Source organism: Zalophus californianus, chromosome X (assembly GCF_009762305.2).
Source record: "Zalophus californianus isolate mZalCal1 chromosome X, mZalCal1.pri.v2, whole genome shotgun sequence".
NCBI classification, from domain to species: Eukaryota; Metazoa; Chordata; class Mammalia; order Carnivora; family Otariidae; genus Zalophus; species Zalophus californianus.
The window spans coordinates 60,334,987-60,358,252 of NC_045612.1; the positions used below are offsets into that span (position 1 = coordinate 60,334,987).

The following is a 23,266-nucleotide window of genomic DNA, read 5'->3' on the forward strand; positions in this document are numbered from 1 at the left end:
CCATAAGGCTTCAGCAGATTTTTCAGCAGAAACTTTGCAGACCAGAAGAAAGTGGCATGATATATTCACAATCATGAAAGAAAAAAAAAAAAACTGCAATCAAGAATACTCTATGCAGCAAGGCTATCATTTAAAATAGAAGGATAGATAAAGAGTTTCCCAGACAAATTAAAGTTAAAGGAATTCATGACAACTAAACCAGTGCTACAATAAATATTAAAACAGTAAAGAAAGACCATAAGTAGGAGTAAAAATGTAGGAAGGACAAAAGCAGTAAAATTAAACATATCTATAAAAATCAGTCATGGGATTTACAAAATAAAAGCATGTGAAGTATGACACCATATACCAAAAACATAGGGAGGAAAGAGTAAAGAATAGGTACAAACTTAAGTGACTATCAACTTAAAATAGACTGCTATGTGCATAAGATATTATATATAAACTTACCGGTAATGGCAAATCAAAAACAGGTGATAGATATGCAAAAATACAGAAAAAAAGAATACAGATATATCAATAAAGCCAACAAACAGTGAGAGGAGAGGAAGAGAATAAAGGAACAAAGTAGAACTACAAAAACAACCATAAAACAAATAACAGAATATCAGTAAGTACATACCTAACAATAATGAATTTGAATCTTAATGGACTTAACACTGCAATCCAAAGATATAGGGTGATGAATGGGTAAAACAGCAAGACCTATCTATAGTCTGCCTACAAGAAATTCATTTCAGACCTGAAAACACATGGAGATTAAAAGTGAAAAGATGGAAAAATATTTATCATGCAAATGGAAGTGAAAGGAACACCGGGGTAGGATTACTTATATCAGACAAAATATACTTTAAGACAAACACTGTAATAAGACACAAAGAAGGACATGACATAATCATAAAAGGAACAATGCACCAAGAAGATATCACAATTTTAAATATTAATGCACCCAACATGGAAGCACCAGATACATAAAGCAGCTAATAATACACATAAAGGAAGTAATTGATAGTAATACAATAATAATAGGGGACTTTAATACCCCACTTACTTCAATGGGTAAATTATCCAAACAGAAAATCAACAAGGAAAGTGTGGCTTTGAATGACACACTGGACCAGAAAGATATAATAGATATATTCAGAACATTCCATCCTAAATCAGCAGAGTATGCATTCTTTTCAAAAGCACATGGAACATTCTCCAAAATAGATCACATACTAGACCACAAAATAAGTCTCAACAAATTAAAAAAAGATTGAAGTCACACCATGCATCTTTTATGACCACAATGTTATGACACTAGAAATCAACCACAAAAATAATCTGGAAAGAACAAAAATACATGGAGGTTAAAAAACATGCTACTAAAAAAATGAACAGATGAACCAAGAAATCAAAAAGGATATTAGAAAATCTATGGGGGCAAAGGAAAAAGATAACATAATGATAAAAAATCTTAAGGATGCAGCAAATGCTGTTTAAGAACGAAGTTTACAGCAATACAAGTCTAACTCAAGTAGCAAGAAAAATCTAAAATAAACTATCTAACTTTTCACCTAATGGAGCTAGGAGATGAAGAAATAAAAAAAAAAAAACCCAAACCAGTAGAAGAAAGTAAATAACAAAGATTAGAGCAATAATAAATGAAATAGAAACTAAAAAATAACAACAATAATAATAGTATAAATCAATGAAACCAGGACCTGGTTCTTTGAAAATATCAACAAAATTGATACAATTTTAGCCAGACTCATTAAAAAACAGAGAGAGAATTCAAATAAACAAAATAAGAAATGAAAAAGAAGAAATAACAATCAGCATGACAGAAATACAAAGGAGTATAAGATAATATGAAAAATTGTATGTCAACAAATTGGAAAACCTAGAAGAAATGGATACATTCCTAGAAACATATAAATTCCCGAAACTGAACAAGGAAGAAATAGAAAATTTAGACAGACTGATTAGCAGCAATGAAATTGAATCAGTAATTAAAAAAAAAAAAATTCCCAACAAACTCAAGTCCAGGACCAGATGGCTTCACAGGTGAATTCTACCAAACATTTAAAGAAGAGTTAATACCTATTCTTCTCAAACTACTCTAATAAGAAAAAGAGGATGGAAAGATTCTAAATCCATTCTATGAGAGCAGCATTACCCTGATACCAAAACCAGATAAAGACATAGAGAGAGAGAGAGAGAGAGAGAGAGAGAGAGCGACTACAAGGATGTACCTCTGATGAACTTTGAACTTAGATGCAAAAATACTAGTAAACCAAAACCAAAAATACATTTAAAAAATCACGACAATCAAGTGGCATTTATTCCAGAGATGAAAAGGTGGTTCAATGTTTACAAATTTATCAATGTGATGTATCACATAAGAAGAGAATAAAATTAAAAATCATATATTATTTCAATAGATGCAGTAAAAGTATTTGACGACGTACTGCATCCATTCATGGTAAAACCCTCAGCAAAGTAGGTTTAGAGGGAACATACCTCAACATAATGAAGGCCATATATGAAAAACCCACAGCTAGCATCATATTCAATGGGGAAAAACTGGGAGAATTTCCCTAAGACAAGTCCATTCATCACTTTTATTCAACACAGTATTGGATGTCCTAGCTACAGCAATCAGAAAGAGAAAAAACAAAGGACATCTAAATTGCTAAGGGTGAAGTAAACTTTTCACTATTTGCAGATGACATGATATTACATATAGACAATGTAAAGACTCCATAAAAAATACTTAAAATTGCTAAACAAATACATAAGATCACAGGATACAAAATGAATATACACAAATCCATTGCATTTCTATATAATAATGATAAGCTAGCAGAAAATGAACTGAAGAAAATAATCCCATTTACAGTTGAACCTAAAACAATAAAATATCTAGGAATAAACTTACCCAATGAGGTGAAAGACCTGTACTCTGAAAACTATAAAACATTGATAAGAAGAAGTGAAGACAACTCAAATGAAAAAAATATTCCATGCTCATAGATTGGAAGAACAAATATTATTAAAATGACCATATTACACAAAGCAATCTACAGATTTAATGCAACCCCTATCAAAATACCAACTGCAGTTTTCACAGTAGTTGAATAAATAATCTTAACGTGAGTATGAAAACAAAAAAAGACTATGAAAAGCAATTTTGAAAAAGAATGAAACAAGATGTATCACAGTCCTAGCTTTCAAGATATGCAGCCAAGCTGTAGTAATCACAACAGTATAGTAAGGTAAAAAAAAAAAAAAAAAAAAAAAAAAAGACACATAGATCAACAGAACAGAATATAATCTCCAGAAATAAACCAATGATTATATGGTCAATTAATCCATGACAAATGTGGCAAGTATATGCAATGGGAAAAAGATATTCTCTTCAACAAATGGTGTTGGGAAAATGAGGTAGCTAAATGAAAGAAAAAAAAAGAAACAAAACCAATTTTTCACACCATACACAGAAATGAAATCCAACTGAAATAAAATCTAAATGTAAGACCTGAAGCTGTAAAACTCCTAGATGAGAGCACAGGCAGTAATTTCTCTGACATTAGCCATAGCAATATTTTTCTATATATTACTCCTGAGGCAAGGGAAACAAAAGCAAAAATAAATTATCAGGACTACATCAAAACAAAAACAAAAACAAAACTTCTGCACAGCAAAGGAAACAATCAACAAAAATCTAAAATACAACTTATTGAACAGAAGATATTTGCAAATGACATATCCAATAAAGGTTTAGTATCTAAAATACATAAAAACGTATAAAACTCACCCCCCCAAATCAAATAATCCAAAGAAAAATGGTCAGAAGACACGAGCAGAGGTATCTCCCAAGAAGACATCCAGATGGCCAACAGACATGAAAATATATTCAACAACACTCATCATCAGGGAAATGCAAATCAAAACCACAATGAGGGGCACCTGGGTGGCTCAGTCAGTTAGGTGTCTGACTCTTGATTTCAGCTTAGTTGTGATTTCAGGGTCATGGGATTGAGCCCCCACATAAAGCTCTGCACTCAGTAGTTAGTCTGCTTGAGATTCTCTCTCTCCCTCTGCTCTTCTCCCCACTCACTCGCTCTCTTTCTCTCTCTAAAATAAATAAATAAAAATCTTAAAATGAAACCACAGTGAGATATCACCTCATGCCTATCATAATAGCTAAAATCAAAAACACAAGAATAAAAAAGTGTTGGTGAAGATGTGGCGAAAAAGGAACCCTAATGTACAATTTTTGGGACTACAAACTGGTGTAGCCACTGTGGAGGACAGTATGGAGGATCATCCAAAAATTAAGAATAGAATTACCATGTGATCCAGTAAACCTACTACTGGGTATTTTGCCAAAGAATATGAAAACACTAATCCCCTACAAAAAATGTCACATAAGAACACATAAAGATCATTTTTTTAATGGAGAAGAGATATTGTGCACACAGTAATGGATAATAAGCTCATAGAGCTATACTAGTGTCAAGCAAAGTTAACTTTAACATAAATAAAGATAAATGCAACATTTTATTATATTAAATGGGTCAATCCCATAGGAAAATATAGCAGTTCTAAGTTTGCATGTACTTACTTTCATAGCTGTAAAATATATAAGCAAAATTTATACAACTAAAAGCAATATAGAAATTCACAATTACAATTGGAACCTTTAGCACACTTAGTAACTAATAGATTATTAGATAAAATATATCAGTAGAGATATAGAAAATTTGAATAACATTATTAGCAAAATGACCCAATTAGAAGACACTACAATTGTACAATATACATTCTTTTCAAGTTCATATGGAACATTTAACAAAAGTGACCATAGACTGGACTACAAATAGTTTAAACAAGTATCAAAGTACTGAAATTACATGGTATATATTTGCTGACCACAAATGAATAAAGCTAGAAATCAACAACAAAATGAAATTTTGAAAAATCTAAACATTTGGAAATTAACAATTTATGGAGTAAATTGCAATGTAAATTAGAAAATATTTTGAACTACTTTTTGTATATCATAAAGAAAAATATGATGGTGCAGTATGAAGAGATGCAAAGAACTACTAAGAATTTTATAGCTTTAAATTTGCATATTAAAAAATGAGATGCTGAAAATAAATGGTTTATGTATCTACCTCAAGGAGCTAGAAACCAAACAGTAAATTGAAGCCAATGTATGCAGGAGAAAAAAAAGTAAAGACAACAGAGATAAAAAGAAAGCAAAAGCTTTATGCATATAAATTGAAAAATTTAGTTGAAATGGGAAATCCCTTTAAGAGGAACACATATTAAAGCTGAAATAGAAAATCTGAATTACTGTATACTAAAGCTGTTAACTTGATAAAAAAATACTTACCAACACAGAGATTTCCAGGTCTGGATGTCTTCATTGATCAATTCTCCCAAAAACCTAAGGGAGAAATAGCAATTATTTACAAACTTCCAAAGTCTAGGAAAAAGGGAACACTTACCAACTTGTTCTATGAGAACAGTGTAAGCTTAAAAAAAAAAAAAAAAAAAAAAAAAAAAAAAACAAGCTCACGGGCGCCTGGGTGGCTCAGGTCATGATCCTGGAGTCCAGGATCGAGTCCCGCATCGGGCTCCCTGCTCAGCGGGGAGTCTTCTTCTCCCTCTGACCCTCTCCCTTCTCATGCTCTCTCTCTATCTCATTCTCTCTCTCAAATAAATAAATAAAATCTTTAAAAAAAACAAACTCACAAGGTGATTAATAGAAAATAAAATCACAGTCTTATGTTTTTATAAACATAGATTCCAAAATGCTTAAGCATTTTATCAAATTCAATACATAGAAAGCATATTATTTCACAACCAAATGAGCCTTATTTCAAGTCAGTTTAACATTTGAAAATCACCACATTAACACATTAGAATAAAGGATAGAAAGTTATACAATCATTTCAGTATACAGAAAAAATCTTTAAAAATATCTAACACTCATTTATGGTAAAATTTTCAGCAAACAAGAAATGGAAGGAAACTTTAGACTGATGAAAAGAATCTACAGAAAACTAGAACAAATGTAACATTCAACGGTGAAGTGGAAACATTCCTGTTGAGCTGAGGAATAAGAAGGATGTCCACTAGTACAATTTCAATTTGACATTATACTAGAGCTTCTAGTCTATTCAATAAAGCAAGAAAAATTCATTAAAATTATATTAAAAATATACTATTTGGAAGTGCATTTTAAGCACTATAAAACATTACAGGGGCACCAGCATGGTTCAATCAGTTAGTAAAAGAAGAAATAAAATTGTTATTATTTGCAGGCAGCATAACCATTTACAAAGAAGATCCAAAATGTTTCAGACACACAATCAGAATAAATGAATTTAGTGAAATTGTTAAATACAAAGACTGTGAAAATAAGTTATATTTCTATACACAGCAATACAATTAGAAATTATTTTACTAATACAATTTATATGACAAAATCATAAAGACCAAATTCTTAGGAATAAATCTAAAAATATATCTGCAAAATGTCTGAAGGGTGGAAACCAATATTAAGTTAAACAAAACATAAATAAATGGATGTATGTACTATGTTCAGGAATTAGAAGACTCAATAGTATATGTATAATAATTCTTCCCACATTGATATAACGATTCAATGTAATCCCAAAAACAGTTTTTGACATTTTTGAAAACTGACATTTGATTCTAAATTTTACATGGACATGAAAGATCCAAGACTATCCAAGACAATTTGAAAAAAAAAATGGGAAGATATACATTACCAACATCAATATATCACCTTATGATATAGTGAAAACAGTTAAGACAATGTAATGTTAGCACAAAAACAAATAACCAATGGAACAGATTAGGAAGTACAAAAAGAGACCTATAAAGATTTGGTCACATGAATTATCCCAAAGTTGTTATGCATTGGGGAAAGAATATTTTCAACAAATGGTACTGATAAGTTTGGTATTTTCAAGAAGAAAAAATGTAATTCTTGATCCTTATCTCACACTACAAACCCAAATCAACCCTAGATATATTATAGACATAAAGCTGAAAAGTAAAATAAAATACTTTCAGGAGGTAACATAGGATAATATTTTAATGCTAGTGGAGTAAATATTTATTAAACAGGATACAAAAATCTATAATCATAATGGAATAGAATAATATGTTAGGTTTCTGTTATCCAGTGATGATGAACTATGCCACTCTTCTTTTACCAAAAATGAAAATGTAAAAGAAAACAAAATAGAGGGGCGCCTGGGTAGCTCAGTCGTTAAGTGTCTGCCTTTGGCTCAGGTCATGGTCCCAGGGTCCTGGGATCGAGCCCTGCATCAGGCTCCCTGCTCAGCAGGAAGCCTGCTTCTCCCTCTCCCACTCCCCCTGCTTGTGTTCCCTCTCTCACTGTGTGTCTCTCTGTCAAATAGATAAAATCTTAAAAAAAAAGAAAGAAAACAAAATAGAATAGTATAAAAGACATATTTCTTCTTTGAACCTCATAATAAAATACTTTGAAAGAAATGATAAAGCCATAACAATAGTAATAAGAATAATAGCTAATGGTTATTGTGTTTTTGTAATGATTTTTTAAAGATTTATTTATTTATTTTTAGAGACAGAGAGTGGGGGAGGGGCAGAAAAAGAGGGAGAGAAGCAGACTCCATGCTGAGCAAGGTGAATTTCAAATGTTACATTGAATTGGAATAAGGCTCATTTGGTTATGATATAATATGCTTTCTATGTATTGAATTTGATAAAATGTTTAAGCATTTTGTAATCTGTTTATAAAAGATATAAGGCTATAATTTTATTTTCTATTAATCACCTTGTGAGATTTTTTTATTAAGGTTACTCTGCTCTCATAGAATAAGTTGATAAGTGTTCCCTTTTTCCTAGATTTTGGAAGAGTTTGTAAATAATTGCAATTTTTTCCTTGGGTTTTTGGAAGAATTGATCAATGAAGACATCCAGAACTGGAATTTTCTGTTCTTTGTTCTGAAGTGAAATCCTGCTCTCAAAATGCTTTATTCCTTCTCCATTTTTATATCCCCTACTTCAAATCTTTTTTTTATAAACATAACTTGTTTTTCTTATTTTCTCTCTACTTTATTTAATTTATTACTTTTCTTGAAACTGTATTGCCTGACAATTGAATGAGTCAATTCTTCAAATTTGAATAAGAAATTATGATGTGGTTTTCATTCATTTATTCAATCAAGTAATAAATATTGAGTACTTTGGAAGGGTGATAAATGAACCTACAAAATGTCCATATCTGAACCCCTGGAACCTGTGAATATTATCTTATATGGTGAAAGGAACTTCACATATATGGTTAAGAATCATGAATTCAGGAAATTATTATAGATTTTCCAGAAGGGCACTAAATTTATTCTCCAGAGTTCTTATAAGAGAAAAACCAGAAAGTCAGAGAATGATAAAGCAATCTGATGATGAAAACAGAGATTGGAATGATTCATTTTGTAGAAAAGGTAAGGGGACACAAGCCAAAGAATTCATGTGGTCACTAGATACTATAATTATAAAAGAAAATTGGTTTTCTCTTCAGAATCTTTAGAATAAACCAACTTTTCTTACACCTTGATTTTAGGCTGGTAAAACTGATTTCAGACTTATGACATCCAGAACTGTAAGCAAATAAATTTGTGTTGTTTTTTTCCATTGAGTTTGTGGTATTTTTCCACAGCAATAATAATTAATACAAATATTGGTACCACTAGTAGGTGTTGCTGTAACAAATACCTAACAATGTGGAAGTGATGTTAGAACTGGGAATTAGACAAAGACTGGAGGGATTTACAGAAGCATGATTAAAAAAAAATTCTAGATTGCCTTGAGAAAACTGCTAGTAGACATATGAATGTTAAATCCCTTCTGATGGACTCTGGAGGAAGTGAGGAGCATGATAGAGAAAGCCTATATCATCTTTGAGAATACCTATATAGTCACAAAGAGAATTTTGGTTGAAATATGAACATTGGAATTATACCAAGTGATGCAAGAAAGAGGTCCAGTTTCATTATTCTGCATTTGGCTGTCCAATTTTCCTACCATACATGAAAATAAACTCAAAATAGATGAAAGACCTAAATGTGAGACAGGAATCCATCAAAATCCTAGAGGAGAACACAGACAAGGTTTGTGTTCTTTGACCTTGGCTGCAACAAGGTCTTGCTAGACGCATCTCCAAAGGCAAGGGAAACAAAAGCAAAAATGAAATACTGGGACATCATCAGGATAAAAAGCTCTTTTCCTAGCAAAGGAAATAGTCAACAAAACTAAAAGGCAACTTATGAATGGGAGAAAATATTTGCAAATGACTTATCAGATAGAGGGCTAGTATCCAAAATCTATACAGAACTAATCAAACTCAACACCCAAAAAAAACAAATAATCAAGTCAAGAAATAGGCAGAAGACACGGACAGACATTTCTCCAAAGAAGACATCCAAATGGCCAAGAGGCACAAAGGTGTTCAACATTACTCAGCATCAGGGAAATACAAATCAAAACCACAATTATATACCACCTCATGTTGGTCAGAATGGCTAAAATTAATAAGACAGGAAACAACAAATGTTGGCGAGGATGTGGAAAACGGGGAACCCTCTTACACTCTTGGTGGGAATGCAAACTGGTGCAGTAACTCTGGAAAACAGTATGGAGGTTCCTCAAAAAGTTAAAAATAAAACTACATAGGACCCAGCAATTGCACTACTAGGTATTTATCTGAAAGATACAAACGTAGTGATTTGAAGGGGCATATGCACTGCAATGTCTATAGCAGCAATGTCCACAATAGCCAAAATATGGAAAAAGCCCAGATGTCCATTGACAGATGAATGGATAAAGAACAGGTTATATATACATATATCTGTAATGAAATATTACTCAGTCATCAAAAAGGATGAAATCTTGCCATTTGCCATGACTTGGATGGAACTATAGGCTATTATGCTAAGCCAAATAAGTCAGTCAGATAAACAGAAATACCATAGGAATGTAAGAAACAAAAGAGATGAACATAGGTGAAGGGAAGATAAAACAAAATAAGATAAAAATAGAGGGAGGTAAACCATGAGACTCTTAACTATAAGAAACAAACTGAGTGTTTCTGGAGGGGAGAAGGTTGGGGGCATGGGGTAAATGGGTGATGGGCATTAAGGAGGACAATTGATGTAATGAGCACTGGGTGTTGTATCCAACTGATGAATCACCAAATTCTACCCCTGAAACTCATAATACTATATATGTTAACTAAATTGAATTTAAATAAAAAAAATTATAAAGGGAAAAATAAAGCAACTGAGTGCTCAGGAGGAAGTAGAAAAACATGTTATTGAATACTGGAGGAAAGAGGATACTTTATATATTTCTAAAAACTTAGGTGAGGGGTGCCTGGGTGGCTCAGTTGGTTGGGCAGCTGCCTTTGGCTCAGGTCATGATCCTGGAGTACCTGGATCGAGTCCTGCATCAGGCTCCCTGCTCGGCAGGGAGTCTGCTTCTCCCTCTGATCCTCCCCCCTCTCATATGCTCTCTCTCTCTCTCAAATAAATAAATAAAATCTTTAAACAACAACAATAAAAGACTTAAAAAAAACTTAGGTGAATTGTATTCTATGGTTATGTGGGAAGCAGAAGTTGCAAGTGGTAAACAAACATTAATCTGAGATTTTCAAGCAGAGCTCAAAGGTGCTGCTTATAGTAGAGGGTGAAAGGAAAAAAACAATAAAATGATTTTCCTGAAAATCAGGACTTGATAATGTGGGAAAAAAATCTCAGCTTGTCTAGATTTCAATAGATGATAAAAGTAAGAGGTTCACTGGTAGGAAAGTGTGCTCTGGAGAAAAAAAATCAAGAGTTGGCTATACAATGTTTTCCTAGTGAAGAAGATATTAGACATGTGACTCATGGATCCACTGAGCCATCTCAGCAAATTTCAGAAATAGAGATGAGATTAAACAAGAAGGATATGTGGAGAAGCATCTTGTCTAATGGCATAAATTCTCATAATGTATACAAGAAACCCATACATATTTATTGTTTTTATTTTTTTAAAGATTTTATTTATTTATTTGATAGAGAGATAGAGAGCACAAATAGGTAGAGTGGTAGGCAGAGGGAAAGGGAGAAGCAGACTCCCTACTGAGCAAGGAGCCCAATGTGGGGTTCAATCCCAGGACCCTGGGATCATGACCTGAGCCAAAGGAAGACGCTTAACTGACTGAGCCACCCAGGCACCCCTAATTTTTTTTAAAGAATGTTATATAAGCAGAACTGTTTCCCAATTGGACCTAAAGGGACAGAGACAGAAAAATGAAAGACCATTAAACTGCCAAAATTCTGTAGATAGGAAGCAGGTTGAGAAAGCTACTTAGTTACAAACATGAGCTACCTTTCAAGGAAAAGGAAAAATTACTCTGAGGGCAAAACTGAAGGCCCAGAGGGTGGAGCATCAAGCCACAGTGAATTATTCCCAGGCACGAAAACAGAATGGAGTTTGCCCTGTTGGATTTAGAAATTGCTTAGGGTCAAAATCCTTTGTTCTTTCTATTTTTTCCCTTTTGGAAATGGGATGTCTAAAACTGTTATCTTATCAAATCATTGTATCTTGGGAGGAGAAAACTTGTTTTCTAATTTTGCCGATAGAGAAAAATTTTGCCCCAGGATGGATCATCCATAACATCTAACCTAGGTCTCATTTAGATTATTTATATTGTGGGATCTCAGACTTTTAAGCTGATTATACTTAGATGGGATTTTAGTCTTGGGTTAAAGCTGGAATAAGTTGATACTTTTGGGGACGTTGGGATGGGGAGAATGTATTTTGCATGTGGGAAGGATATGGATCTTCAGGGTCCAGAGGACTGTAGTAAGTTAATAATAAACCCAAATATATTCATTTCTTAATCCCTGGAATTTGTGAATGTTACCTTACATGGAAAAATGAAATTTGTAGGTGTGGTTAAGAATCTTGAGTTGAGGGGCACCTGGTTGGCTCAATTGTTTAAACATCTGCCTTCACCTCAGGTCACAATCCCAGGGCCCTAGGATTGAACACCACGTCAGGCTCCTTGATCCGTGGGGAGCCTGCTATTCCCTCTCCCTCTGATTCTCCCCTCACTGGTGCTCTCTCTCTCTCTTTCTCATGCTTACTCTCCCTCTCTCTCTCTCAAATAAATAAATAAGATCTTTTTTAAAAAATAATCTTGAGTTGAGGATATTATCTTGGATCATCCAGGGAGGTCCTAAATGTAATCATGAGGTTTTGTTGTTTTTGTTGTTGTTATTGTTGTTGTTCTTGTTGTTTTAAGAAGGAAGCTAAGGGAAATTAGACTAAAGAAATAGATAAGGCACTATGACAGCATAGCAGAGATAAGAGTGAGGCAGTCGCAAAGCCACTATATGCTGGTAGCTATCAGAAACTGCAGAAGGCACTGAATGGATTCTCCCCCAAAACCTCCAGAAGTAGTCATGACTGCCAATATCTTTTTACCTCAAAACAACTCAGTTTGGATTTCTGTCCTTCAGAACAATAAGAGAATGGATTTATGTCATTTTAATCCATTAAATGTATGATAATTTACACAGAGGCAATTGGAAACTAATACACAAGGGAACAAATTAAGAGGACTTCACAATAATCTGTGAAAGAGATGAAGATGATTTAGATTTGGTGGCAGAATTGGTGATGAGAAGTGAATGAATTCTAGATATATTTAGAAGGTAGTCCCTATAGAATTTGCAGAAATACTGGATGTTAGCTGCTAGAGAAAGAGAGCCATTAAGGATGACACTGAAGAGCCATTGAAGATATTGGTGTCTGGGCACCTGGGTGGCTCAGTCATTCTGCATCTGCCTTCAGCTCAGGTCATGATCCCAGGGTCCTGGGACTGAGCCCCGCATTAGGGTCCCTGCTCTGTGGGAAGCCTGCTTCTCCCTCTCCCTCTCCCCCTGCTTGTGTTCCCTCTCTCACTGTCTCTCTGTCAACTAAATAAAATCTTTAAAAAAAAAAAAAGGCTGTTGGGGTATGTGTGTGTGCGTGTGTGTGTGTGTGTGTGTGTGTGTGTGTGTGTGTGTTTGAGCAATGAATGAAAAGCAGTGTCAATTTTTGACATGGAGAATAATTATGGATGAGTAAGTTTGGAGTAAAGCAAGATTTTTGTTTTCATATTAGCTTTGTTATATCAGACGTCCAAGTGGAGATGTTAATAAGGTTGTTGCACATGTAAGTATGGAAATCAGAGGAGAGGTCTGGGTGGAATAGAAATATAAATTTGGAGTTCATTGGCATATAGATGGCGTATAAAACCATGCGGCTGGATAATATTGTATACTGAATGGTTACAGTTAAGAAAGAGAAGAGGTCTCTGGGTTGAGTTTTTGGGCTTTTCAACATTTAAAGATTAAAGAAATGAGGGAAAGATGACAGAGAAGGAGGATCCTAAGCTCACCTCAATCCACAGGCACACCTAGATAACAGCGATATTAGTACAACCAACCCAGAAAATGATCTAAACACTCACAGAACAGACATTCTAGTTAATAGTAAACAGGAGGGCACATCTTAAAAGGTCGGCAGGGTGGAAACGTGGCCATGAACCAGACTTTGTGACACTAGCCACAAATGGAAAGAACACCACAAGCACAGAGAAGGGGGAGGAAGAGACCTCACACCAGACACATGAGATATGGGGGACTTGCACTGGGAAGATAAAACTCCACAACATTTGGTTTTGAAAACCAGTGGGATATAACTTCATTAGTTTGTACAACCAGTAGTGTTTAACTCTGGATAATTTAAAAAAAATAGCAGGCCAAAAATAGCAGGCCTGGAGTATAAGGGAAGGAGATTTATTTAATAATCTCAGAACCTGCCTTGAGGGGGGGGCAGTAATCTTTAGGAGAGTTTTCAAAAAAAAAAAAAAGAGCCAGTGTACACCATCTCTCTACCTTACCCCAGCCTAGATAGCTGGACACTTGTGGGAACCAGCATGAACACTCTCAACCTAACTTGTTAACACCACACACACTGCCCCATGTTCTCCTGAAGATCCACCCCATCCAAACCACCCCACTCAGCAGGTGTCCCTCCAAAGCAGCTCTTGACACATCTCATTCTGCACCCAGGTCCTGCAGGGACCAGAGCCACTACAAACTGACTTCTGCCCTGGTGAGAGGGGAAGGTAACAATACACACCAGTTTGACTGCAGACGAGCAGCCAAACTTTATAAATGGTAGTGCAGAGAAAGTGCCCTGTGGGTCAGTTGATCTGGACTGGGGTCAGGCATCTAATATGACTGCTGAACCTGCCCATCAATTAAATCCTCTCAGGGGCACCACAGGAAGAGTGCCCTGTTGTTCAGGGTCACTGCAGTCCAGGCAGATGGACTGGAGGCAGGCATCTGGTCTGACTGCCAGGCCCACCCAACAAGATTCTCAGGGGACAATGCAGACTGAGCATCCTATAGGTGTGCTATAGCAGCCCCAAAAGGTGGACTGAGAGAAGATATTTGGTTTCTCTGCAGGTCCCACTCACCAACAAAATCTCTAAGGAGACAATGCAGGGAGAATGTTCTATAGTTCTGTGTGACCATATCACTGACAAATGGGCTGATGGCAGGCATATAGTCTGAGTATTGACACTGCCCAACTACAGCCCTACAGCAGCCACAAACTTGTTCCATAATAGCACAGGGAGCAAACCCAGACTACAACAGGAAAAGCAGGCCATCACAGCTGTGTGGACTAAAGGCAAATGAGGCTCACACACAACAGTAAGGTGCACAAAACCCACATAAGACACATGCCCAAAGGCCTGGTTGTGATGAAGAGGGGACATTGCAGTACAGATCACCATAAGAATTCTTCATAAGGCCACTATTTTCAAAATCAGAAGATGTAACTGACTTTCCTAATACATAGAAATAAACACAGAGATTTTGACAAAATTAGGAGACAGAATAATATATCCCAAATGAAAGACCAGGACTATACCATAGCAAGAGAACTAAATAAAATGGAGATAAGCAATACGCTTGATAAAAAGTTCAAAGTAATGTTATGGACATAAAAATATTTACTGAACTTATTTAAGAATAGAAAATCTCAGTGAGGCCCTCAACAAAGAGATAAAAAATATAGAAAATAAACAGTTAAAGATGAACAACTCAATTACTGAAATTAAAAATACACTAAAAGGATCATTGCTAGATTAGAAGAGGAAGATGAATGGATTGGTGTGCTGGAAGACAAGGTAAGGGAAAGCAACAAAGCTGAATAGCAAAAAGAAAAAAATAATAATAAAGAAAATCTGAGAAAAGGTTAAAGTAATTCAGTGACATCATCAAATGTAATAATATTTATATTATAGTGATCCCAGAGGGAGAAGAGAGATAAAGGGGGGGAGAAAATGTATTTGAAGAAATAATAACTGAAAAATTTCCTAATCTGGGTAAGGAAAAAGCATCCATGTCCAGAAGGCCCAGAAAGTCCCCTAAAAAATCAACCCATGGATGCCCACACCAAGACATATAATAATTAAAGTGGCAAAAGTAATGATAAAGAGAGAATTTTAAAAGCAGCAAGAGAAAAGGAAACAGTTACATACAAGTGAAACCCCATAAGGGAATCAGTTGATTTTTCAGCAAATAATTTGTAAGGAGAGAAGGGCATGAAAAATTCAAAGCACTTAAAGGTGGTGGTGGGGAACACTGCAACCAAGAATACTCTATCCAGTGAAGTTATTATTCAGAATAAAAGGACAGATAAGGTTTCCCTGACAAACACAAGTTAATGGAGTTCATCACTACTAATAAGGTTTAAAGGGATTTTTTAAAAAAGATTTTGTTTATTTATTTGACAGAGAGAGAGCACAAGCATGGGGAGAGGCAGAGGGAGAAGCAGACTCCCCACAGAGCAGGGAGCCTGAAGCAGGGCTTGATCCCAGAATGATCTGAGCTGAAGGCAGATGCTTAACTGACTGAGCCACCCAAGTGCCCCTAAAGGGAATTTTTTGACTGGAAAGAAAAGGCCATAATCAGAAGTAAGAAAATAATAAAAGGAAAAATTTCACGGATAAATACAAACATAATAACAGTAGTAAATTAATCACTCTTAAAACCAGTAAGGAGGTTAAAGTGCAAAACCAATAAAAACAATTACGTATATAAAAAACAGTCAAGGGATTCACAAAATAAAAGGATATAAATTATGATATTATATACATAAAATGTGGGTGGGGAAGTAAAAATTTAGTGTTTTTAGAATGTGTTGAACTTAGGTGACCAACAATTTAATAAAGGTGGTTATTTGCATGAGAAATTATATATGAGCTAAGAGTAATCACAAATTAAAAAACTGTATAAATATACAAAAAATAAAAAATAATCTAAACATGTTACTATAGAAAACCACCAAACAAGGGAAAAGAACAGAGAAAAAATACAAAAACAAATATAAAACAACAAAAATAAAATAATTACATATTGGAGGAGTTAAGATAGCAGAGGAGTAGGGAACACTAAGTTTGTCTGGTTCTTTGAATACAGCTAGATAGTTATTAGATCATTCGGAACACCTGAGAAATCATCTTGAGATCTGAGAAAATAAACGCTGCAATTCTACAAGTAGAAAAGCAACCACATTCTGGAAGATAGGAGGTGTGGAGACTTGAATCCGGGGCGGATATCTGAGGATAAGGCAGGCAGGAGGGAGCCTGCTTAAGGAAGATACCACAAAATATTATAAGCAGTGAAGTGCAAAATCAGAACTTTTAGAAGTCTGCTATAGTGGGGTACATCCCTGGCTTGAAGGTGCTCAGGTGGCTAAGCGGGACAGAATCCCAGGTGTGACAGCTTGGTCTCAGGATCCCTGGGGTAACAATAAGAATGGGGGTGCTTGGTGTGGCAGAGTTCCCAGGCATAGGAGCAGGGAAGTAAGCTGAGAACAGTGAGTCTAGGGCCTGGCTTTTTGCTCTATGTTGCCACAAACTGTGAACCACTGTACGGTCATGTGACTGCCTTCTTGGGATGGTTCCAGCAGAAGACAGAAGCATGGTAAGACCCCCTCCTTCCCCTGGGAGGAACAGCATGGGCCTCTGCCACAGGTGTCACTAAAATTTGGAGTTTGGGGACTTCCCAAGATGGCAGAGGAGTAGGAGACCTTAGTTTTTCCTGGTGCTAGGAATTCAATTAGATAGTTATCAAATCATTCTGAACACCTGCAAATTCAACTGGAGAGCTAAGAAAAGAATTGCTGCAATTCTACAAATAGAAATATGACCATTTTCTGCAAGGTAGGAGGTACAAAGAAGTGAATCTGAGGCAATATATTGGAAGATAAATCACTGGGGGAGGAAATCTCCATAAGCTGGCTACTGGAAAGTGATACAGCAGTGGAGCACAAAATCAGAACTTTTAGAAGTCTGCCCTGGTGAGGGAAGTCCCTGTCTGAAAAGCACTCAGGTGGTGAAGCAGGGAGGAATCCTAGATGGGAGAGTGTGGTCTCAAGATTCCTAAGGTCACAGAAAGAATGGGGGTGCCTGAGTGTGGCAGAGTTCCCAGGCATCAGAGCAAGGAAGCCGGCTGCAATCAGTGAGCCCAGGAGTGGGCTTTGAGCTCAGTGTTGCCATAAACCACAAAACTGCAGCACTCTCTGAGCAGAGGCCTAACAAGTGGCAGAACTGTGGTGAAACCTCCCTCCCTCCCCCAGGAGGAGAGGTGTGGGTGCATGCTGCAGGAGTCTGCAGGGTTTAGAGACTCAAAGCGGGGTCACATGCCTGAGATAGGAACACTTGGTCACAGGTTGGGTGATCACAGAGTGTGGCTGGAGACCAGGGAAACAGGAGTGATTGACTGCTTTTCCCTGAGGGTAACTGAGGAGTGGGGCGGGGGGCGCAAGCTTTCCAGTCCAGGGCTGAGGATTGGGAGGCCACCATTTTCATCCTCACCCACTAAAGTGACAGGGAAAGCCTTCAGGGAAAAAAAGCTGCATAGAGCAATCTTAAAAAACATTTACTTAGCCTGGCCACCAGTCAAGGGTGGTGCAGTTCCACCTGAGGCAAACACACCTGAGAATCAGCACAACAGGCCCCTCCCCCAGAAAATCAGCAAGAAAATCCGGCTAAGACCAATTTACCAATCACACAGAACAGTAAAATTCCAACACTAGGGGAAAATAGTGTATAGAATAGAATTTTTTCTCATAATTCTTTAGTCTTTCAATTTTAATTCTTTTTTCTTTACACTTCAACCAATTTCTTATTTAATCAAGTCTTTTTTAAGTGTTTTTTAATTTTCATTTTACAGTTACATTCTATCCTTTCATTGTATTTAATTTTATTTATGTACATATATGTTTTCCATTCATTAGAATTTTGGAATCAAGTTTTCTAACAAACAACCAAAATACACATGGGATCCACTGTATTGCTCTGTTCCATTCACCTGTCTGATTATATTTTCCATTTTGTTGTTGTTGTTGTTGTTGTTGTTTTCAGTTTCGGGTCTCTTCTGATTTCTTTTTTTTTTTTTAAGATTTTATTTAATTATTTGACAGAGACAGAGATAGCCAGAGCAGGAACACAAGCAGGGGGAGTGGGAGAGGGAGAAGCAGGCCTCCCACCGGGCAGGGAGCTCGATGTGGGACTCGATCCCAGGACCCCGGGATCATGACCTGAGCCGAAGGCAGACGCTTAATGACTGAGCCACCCAGGCACCCCTCTCTTTTGATTTCTTTAGTGTATATTTCTCTGGGACTGTTGATGTCATTTTAGTGTTTTGTTCTCTCATTCATTTATTCTCTGGACAGAAGAAAAAGACAGAAAAACTCATCTCAAAAAAGAGAACAAGAGGCAGTACTGACTGCCAGGGACTTAATCACTATGGATATAAGTAAAATGTGAGAACCATAGTACAGAATAACGATTATAAACATACTAGCTGGATATGAAAAAAGCATAGAAACCACTAGAGAATCCCTTTCTGGAGAAATAAAAGAACTTAAACCTAATCAAGTTGAAGTAAGAAAGGCTATTAATGACATGCAAACAAAAATGAGGTTCTAACTGCTAGCATAAATGAGGCAGAAGAGAATTAGTGCTATAGAACACAAAATGATGGAGAAAAAAGAAGCTGAGGAAAAGAGAGATAAACAATTACTGGATCACGAGGAGAAAATTTAAGAGATAAGCGATACTATCAAGCAAAACAATAATAGAATAATTGGGATCCTAGAAGAGGAAAGAGATAGAGGGGCAGAATATATATTTGAGGAAATTATAGCTGAGAATTTCCCTAATCTGGGGAAAAAAAAAAACAGGCATTCAAGTTCAGGAGGCTCAGAGAACCCCTCTAAATATCAATGAAAATAGGTCAACACCTTGACATAAAACAGGGAAGCTTGCAAATCTCAGAGACAAAGAGAAAATCCTGAAAGCACCTCAGGACATGAGGTCCCTAAACTACAAGGGGAAAAATATTAGACTGGCAGCAGACCTATAACAGAGACCTGACAGGCAGAAAGAACTGGCATGATATAATCAGGGAGTTAAATGAGAAAAACTATGAAGCCAAGAATCCTTTATCCACAAGGTTGTCATTCAGTATAGAAGGAGAGATACAAAGCTTCCAGGGAAAACAGAAAGTAAAAGAATTTGTGATCACTAAACCAGCCCTGTAAGAAATATTAAAGGGGATACTGTAAGTGAAGAGAGAGCTCAAAAGTAACAGACCAGAAAGGAACACAGAAAATATACAGAAACAGTGACTTTACAGGAAATACAATGACACTAAATTCATAATTTTCAATAGTTGCTCTGAATGAAAATGGGCCAAATGCCCCAAAGGATATAGGGTATCAGATTGGAAAAAAAAAAAAAAAGAAGAAGACCTATTGTATGCTGTCTGCAAAAGACTAACTTTAGACATAAAGATACCACCAGACTGAAAGTGTGTGGGGGGACAGAGAACCATTTATCAAGCTAATGGACTTTTATCAAAAGAAAACTGGGATAGCAATCCTTATATCAGACAAATTAGACATTAAGCCACAAACTGCAGAAAGAGATGAGAATAGACACTATATCATAAAGGGCCTATCCAACAAGATGATCTAACAATTATAAATATTTATGCCCCTAACCAGGGAGCAGCCAGTTGTATAAACCAATTAATAAAAAAAATTAAAGAAACACACTGATCATAATACAAAGATAGTAGGGAAATTTAACACCCCACTCACTGCAATGGACAAGTCAACAAGGCAACAAGGGCTTTGAATGACACACTGGACCAGATCGACTTCACAGATATATTCAGAGCATTTCACCCTAATGCAACAGAATGCACATTCTTCTCAAGTGCATATGGAACATTCCCCAGAATAGATCACATACTGGGTTACAAATCAGGTCTCAACTGATACCAAAAGATTGGGATTATTCCCTGCATATTTTCAGGCAGCAATGATTTGAAATGTGAACTTAATCACAAGAGGAAATTTGGAAAGAACTTAAAGACATGGAGGTTAAAGGGCATCCTACTAAAGAATGAATGGGTCAACCAGGAAATTAAAGAAGAATTAAAAAAAAATCTCATGGAAGCAAATGAAAATGAAAACACAACTGTTCAAAACCTTTGGGACGCAGCATAGGCGATCCTAAGAAGGAAGTATATAGCAATATAAGACTTTCTCAAGAAACAAGAAAGGTCTCAAAAACACAAGCTAATCTTACACCTAAAAGAGCTAGAGAAAGAACAGCAAATAAAGCCTAAACCCATCAGTAGAAGAGAACTAATAAAGATTCGAGAAAAAAAAATCAATGGAATAAAAACCAGAACAGTAGAACAGATCAACAGAAGTAAGAGTTGTTTTTTTTTTTAAGAATTAATAACATTGATAAACCCCTGGCAAGACCTATCAAAAAGAATAAAGAACCCAAATTAATAAAATCATGAATGAACGAGTAGCAATCACAACCAACACCAATGAAATACAAACAATTATAAGGGACTATTATGAGCACTTATATGCCAACAAATTAGGCAATCTGGAAGAAATGGATGAATTCCTAGAAGCATATAAATTACCAAAATTGAAACAAGAAGAAATAGAAAACAAGAACAGACCCATCACCAGCAAAGAAATCGAATCGGGAATCAAAAGTCTCCCATTAAAGAAGAATCCTGAGCTGGATGGCTTCCCAGGGGAATTCTACCAAACATTTAAAGAAGAATTAATACCTAGTCTCCTGAAGTTGATTCAAAAAATAGAAATATAAGGAAGACTTTCAAACTCTTTCTATAAGGACAGTATTACCTTGATCTCGAAACCAAAGACCCCACCATAAAGGAGAATTACAGATCAATGTCCCTGATGAACATGGATGCCAAAATTCTAAGATACTAGCTAATAGGATTCAACACTACATTAAAAGGATTTTTCACCACAACCAACTGAGATTTATTCCTGGACTTCAGGGGTGGTTCAACATCCACAAATCAGTCAATGTGATACACTACATGAATAAAAGAAAGGACAAGAGTCATATGATCCTCTCAATAGATGCAGAAAAAGCAACTGACAAAGTACAGTATTCTTTCTTGAGTAAAACTCTTCACAGTGTAGGGATAGTGTGAATACTCCTCAATATCATAAAAAAAAAAAAAACAGATACAAAAGGCCCATAGTGTATATCATTCTCAATGGGGAGAACCTGAGATGTTTTCCCCTAAGGTCAGGAACACAACGGGATGTCCACTATACTACTGCTGTTCAACATATTACTGAAAGTCCTAGCCTTAGCAATCAAACAACAAAAAGAAGTAAAAGGCATCTGAATCAGTACAGAAGTCAAACTCTCACTTGTTGCAGATGACATGATACTCTATATGAAAACCCAAAAGACTTCACCCCAACATTCCTACAACTCATAGAGGAATTCATAAAGTGGCAAGATATTAAATCACTGCACGTAAATAAGTTACATTTCTATACACTGAGACAGAAGGAAGAGAAATTAAGGAGTCAATCCCATTTATAATTGAACCAAAACCCATAAGATATGTAGGAATAAACCTAACAATAGAGGCAAAGGATCTATACTCAGAAAAATATAGAACACTCAATAATGAAATCGAGGAAGACAGAAAGAAATGGAAAAATGTTCCATGATCATGGATTGGAAGAACAAATATTATTAAAATGTCTATGCTACCCAGAGCAATCTACACATTCAATGGAATCCCTATCAAAATAAAATCAACTTTTTTTTTTTTTTTACAGAGGTGGAACAAATAATTCTAAAATGTGTATGGAGCCAGAAAAGAGCCTGAAGCACCAAAGGAATGTTGAAAAAGAAAACCAAAGCTGGTGACCTCACAATGCCAGATGTCAAGTTATATTACAAAGCTGTAATCATCAAGACAGTAGGGTACTGGCACAAAAACAGACATATAGATCAAGGAAACAGAATAGAGAATTCAGAAATGGACCCTCAACTCTATGGTCAACTAATCTTTGATAAAACAGGAAAGGATATCCAATGGAAAAAAGACAGTGTCTTGAATAAATGGTGCTGGGAAAATTGGACAGTTACATGTAGAAGAATGAAACTGGGTCATTTTCTTACACCATACACAAAAACAGACTCAAAATTGATAAAATACCTAAATATGAGACAGAAATCCATCAAAATCTTAGAAGTGAACACAAGTGGTAACCTGTTACCCAAGCCACACCAACTTCTTGCTAGACACGTCTCCAAAGGCAACAGAAACAAAGGCAAAAATGAACTATTGGGACTTCATCAAGACAAAAATCTTTTGCACAGAGAAGGAAACAGTCAACAAAATCCAAAAGACAACCAACAGAATAGGAGAAGATATTTGCAAATGTCTTATCAGATAAAGGACCAGTATCCAAAATCTATATAGAACTTATCAAAATCAAGACCAATACCCCCCAAAAACAAAAAAATCCAGTCAAGAAATTGGCAAAAGGCATGAACAGACATTTCTCCAAAAAAGACATACGAATAGCCAGCAGACATGAAAAAATGCTCAGCATCACTTGGCATCAGGGAGATACAAATCAAAACCACAATGAGATACCACCTTACACTGGTCAGAATGGCTAAAATTAAGAAGTCAGAAAATGACAGATGTTAGTGAGGATGCAAAGAAAGGGCAATCCTCTTACACTTTTTGTGGGAATGCAAGCT

General features: G+C 35.8%; 1 protein-coding gene across 1 annotated transcript in view; it reads right to left on the minus strand.

Moving 5' to 3' along the window:
- CYLC1 (cylicin 1) overlaps positions 1 to 23,266 on the minus strand; it is a 120,764-nt gene that overhangs the window by 72,592 nt on the left and 24,906 nt on the right. The window contains exon 2 of the mRNA XM_027608629.1: positions 5,390 to 5,443. Within this exon, the coding sequence (XP_027464430.1) occupies positions 5,390 to 5,443 (54 nt within the window). The remainder of the gene's footprint in view (positions 1 to 5,389; positions 5,444 to 23,266) is intronic.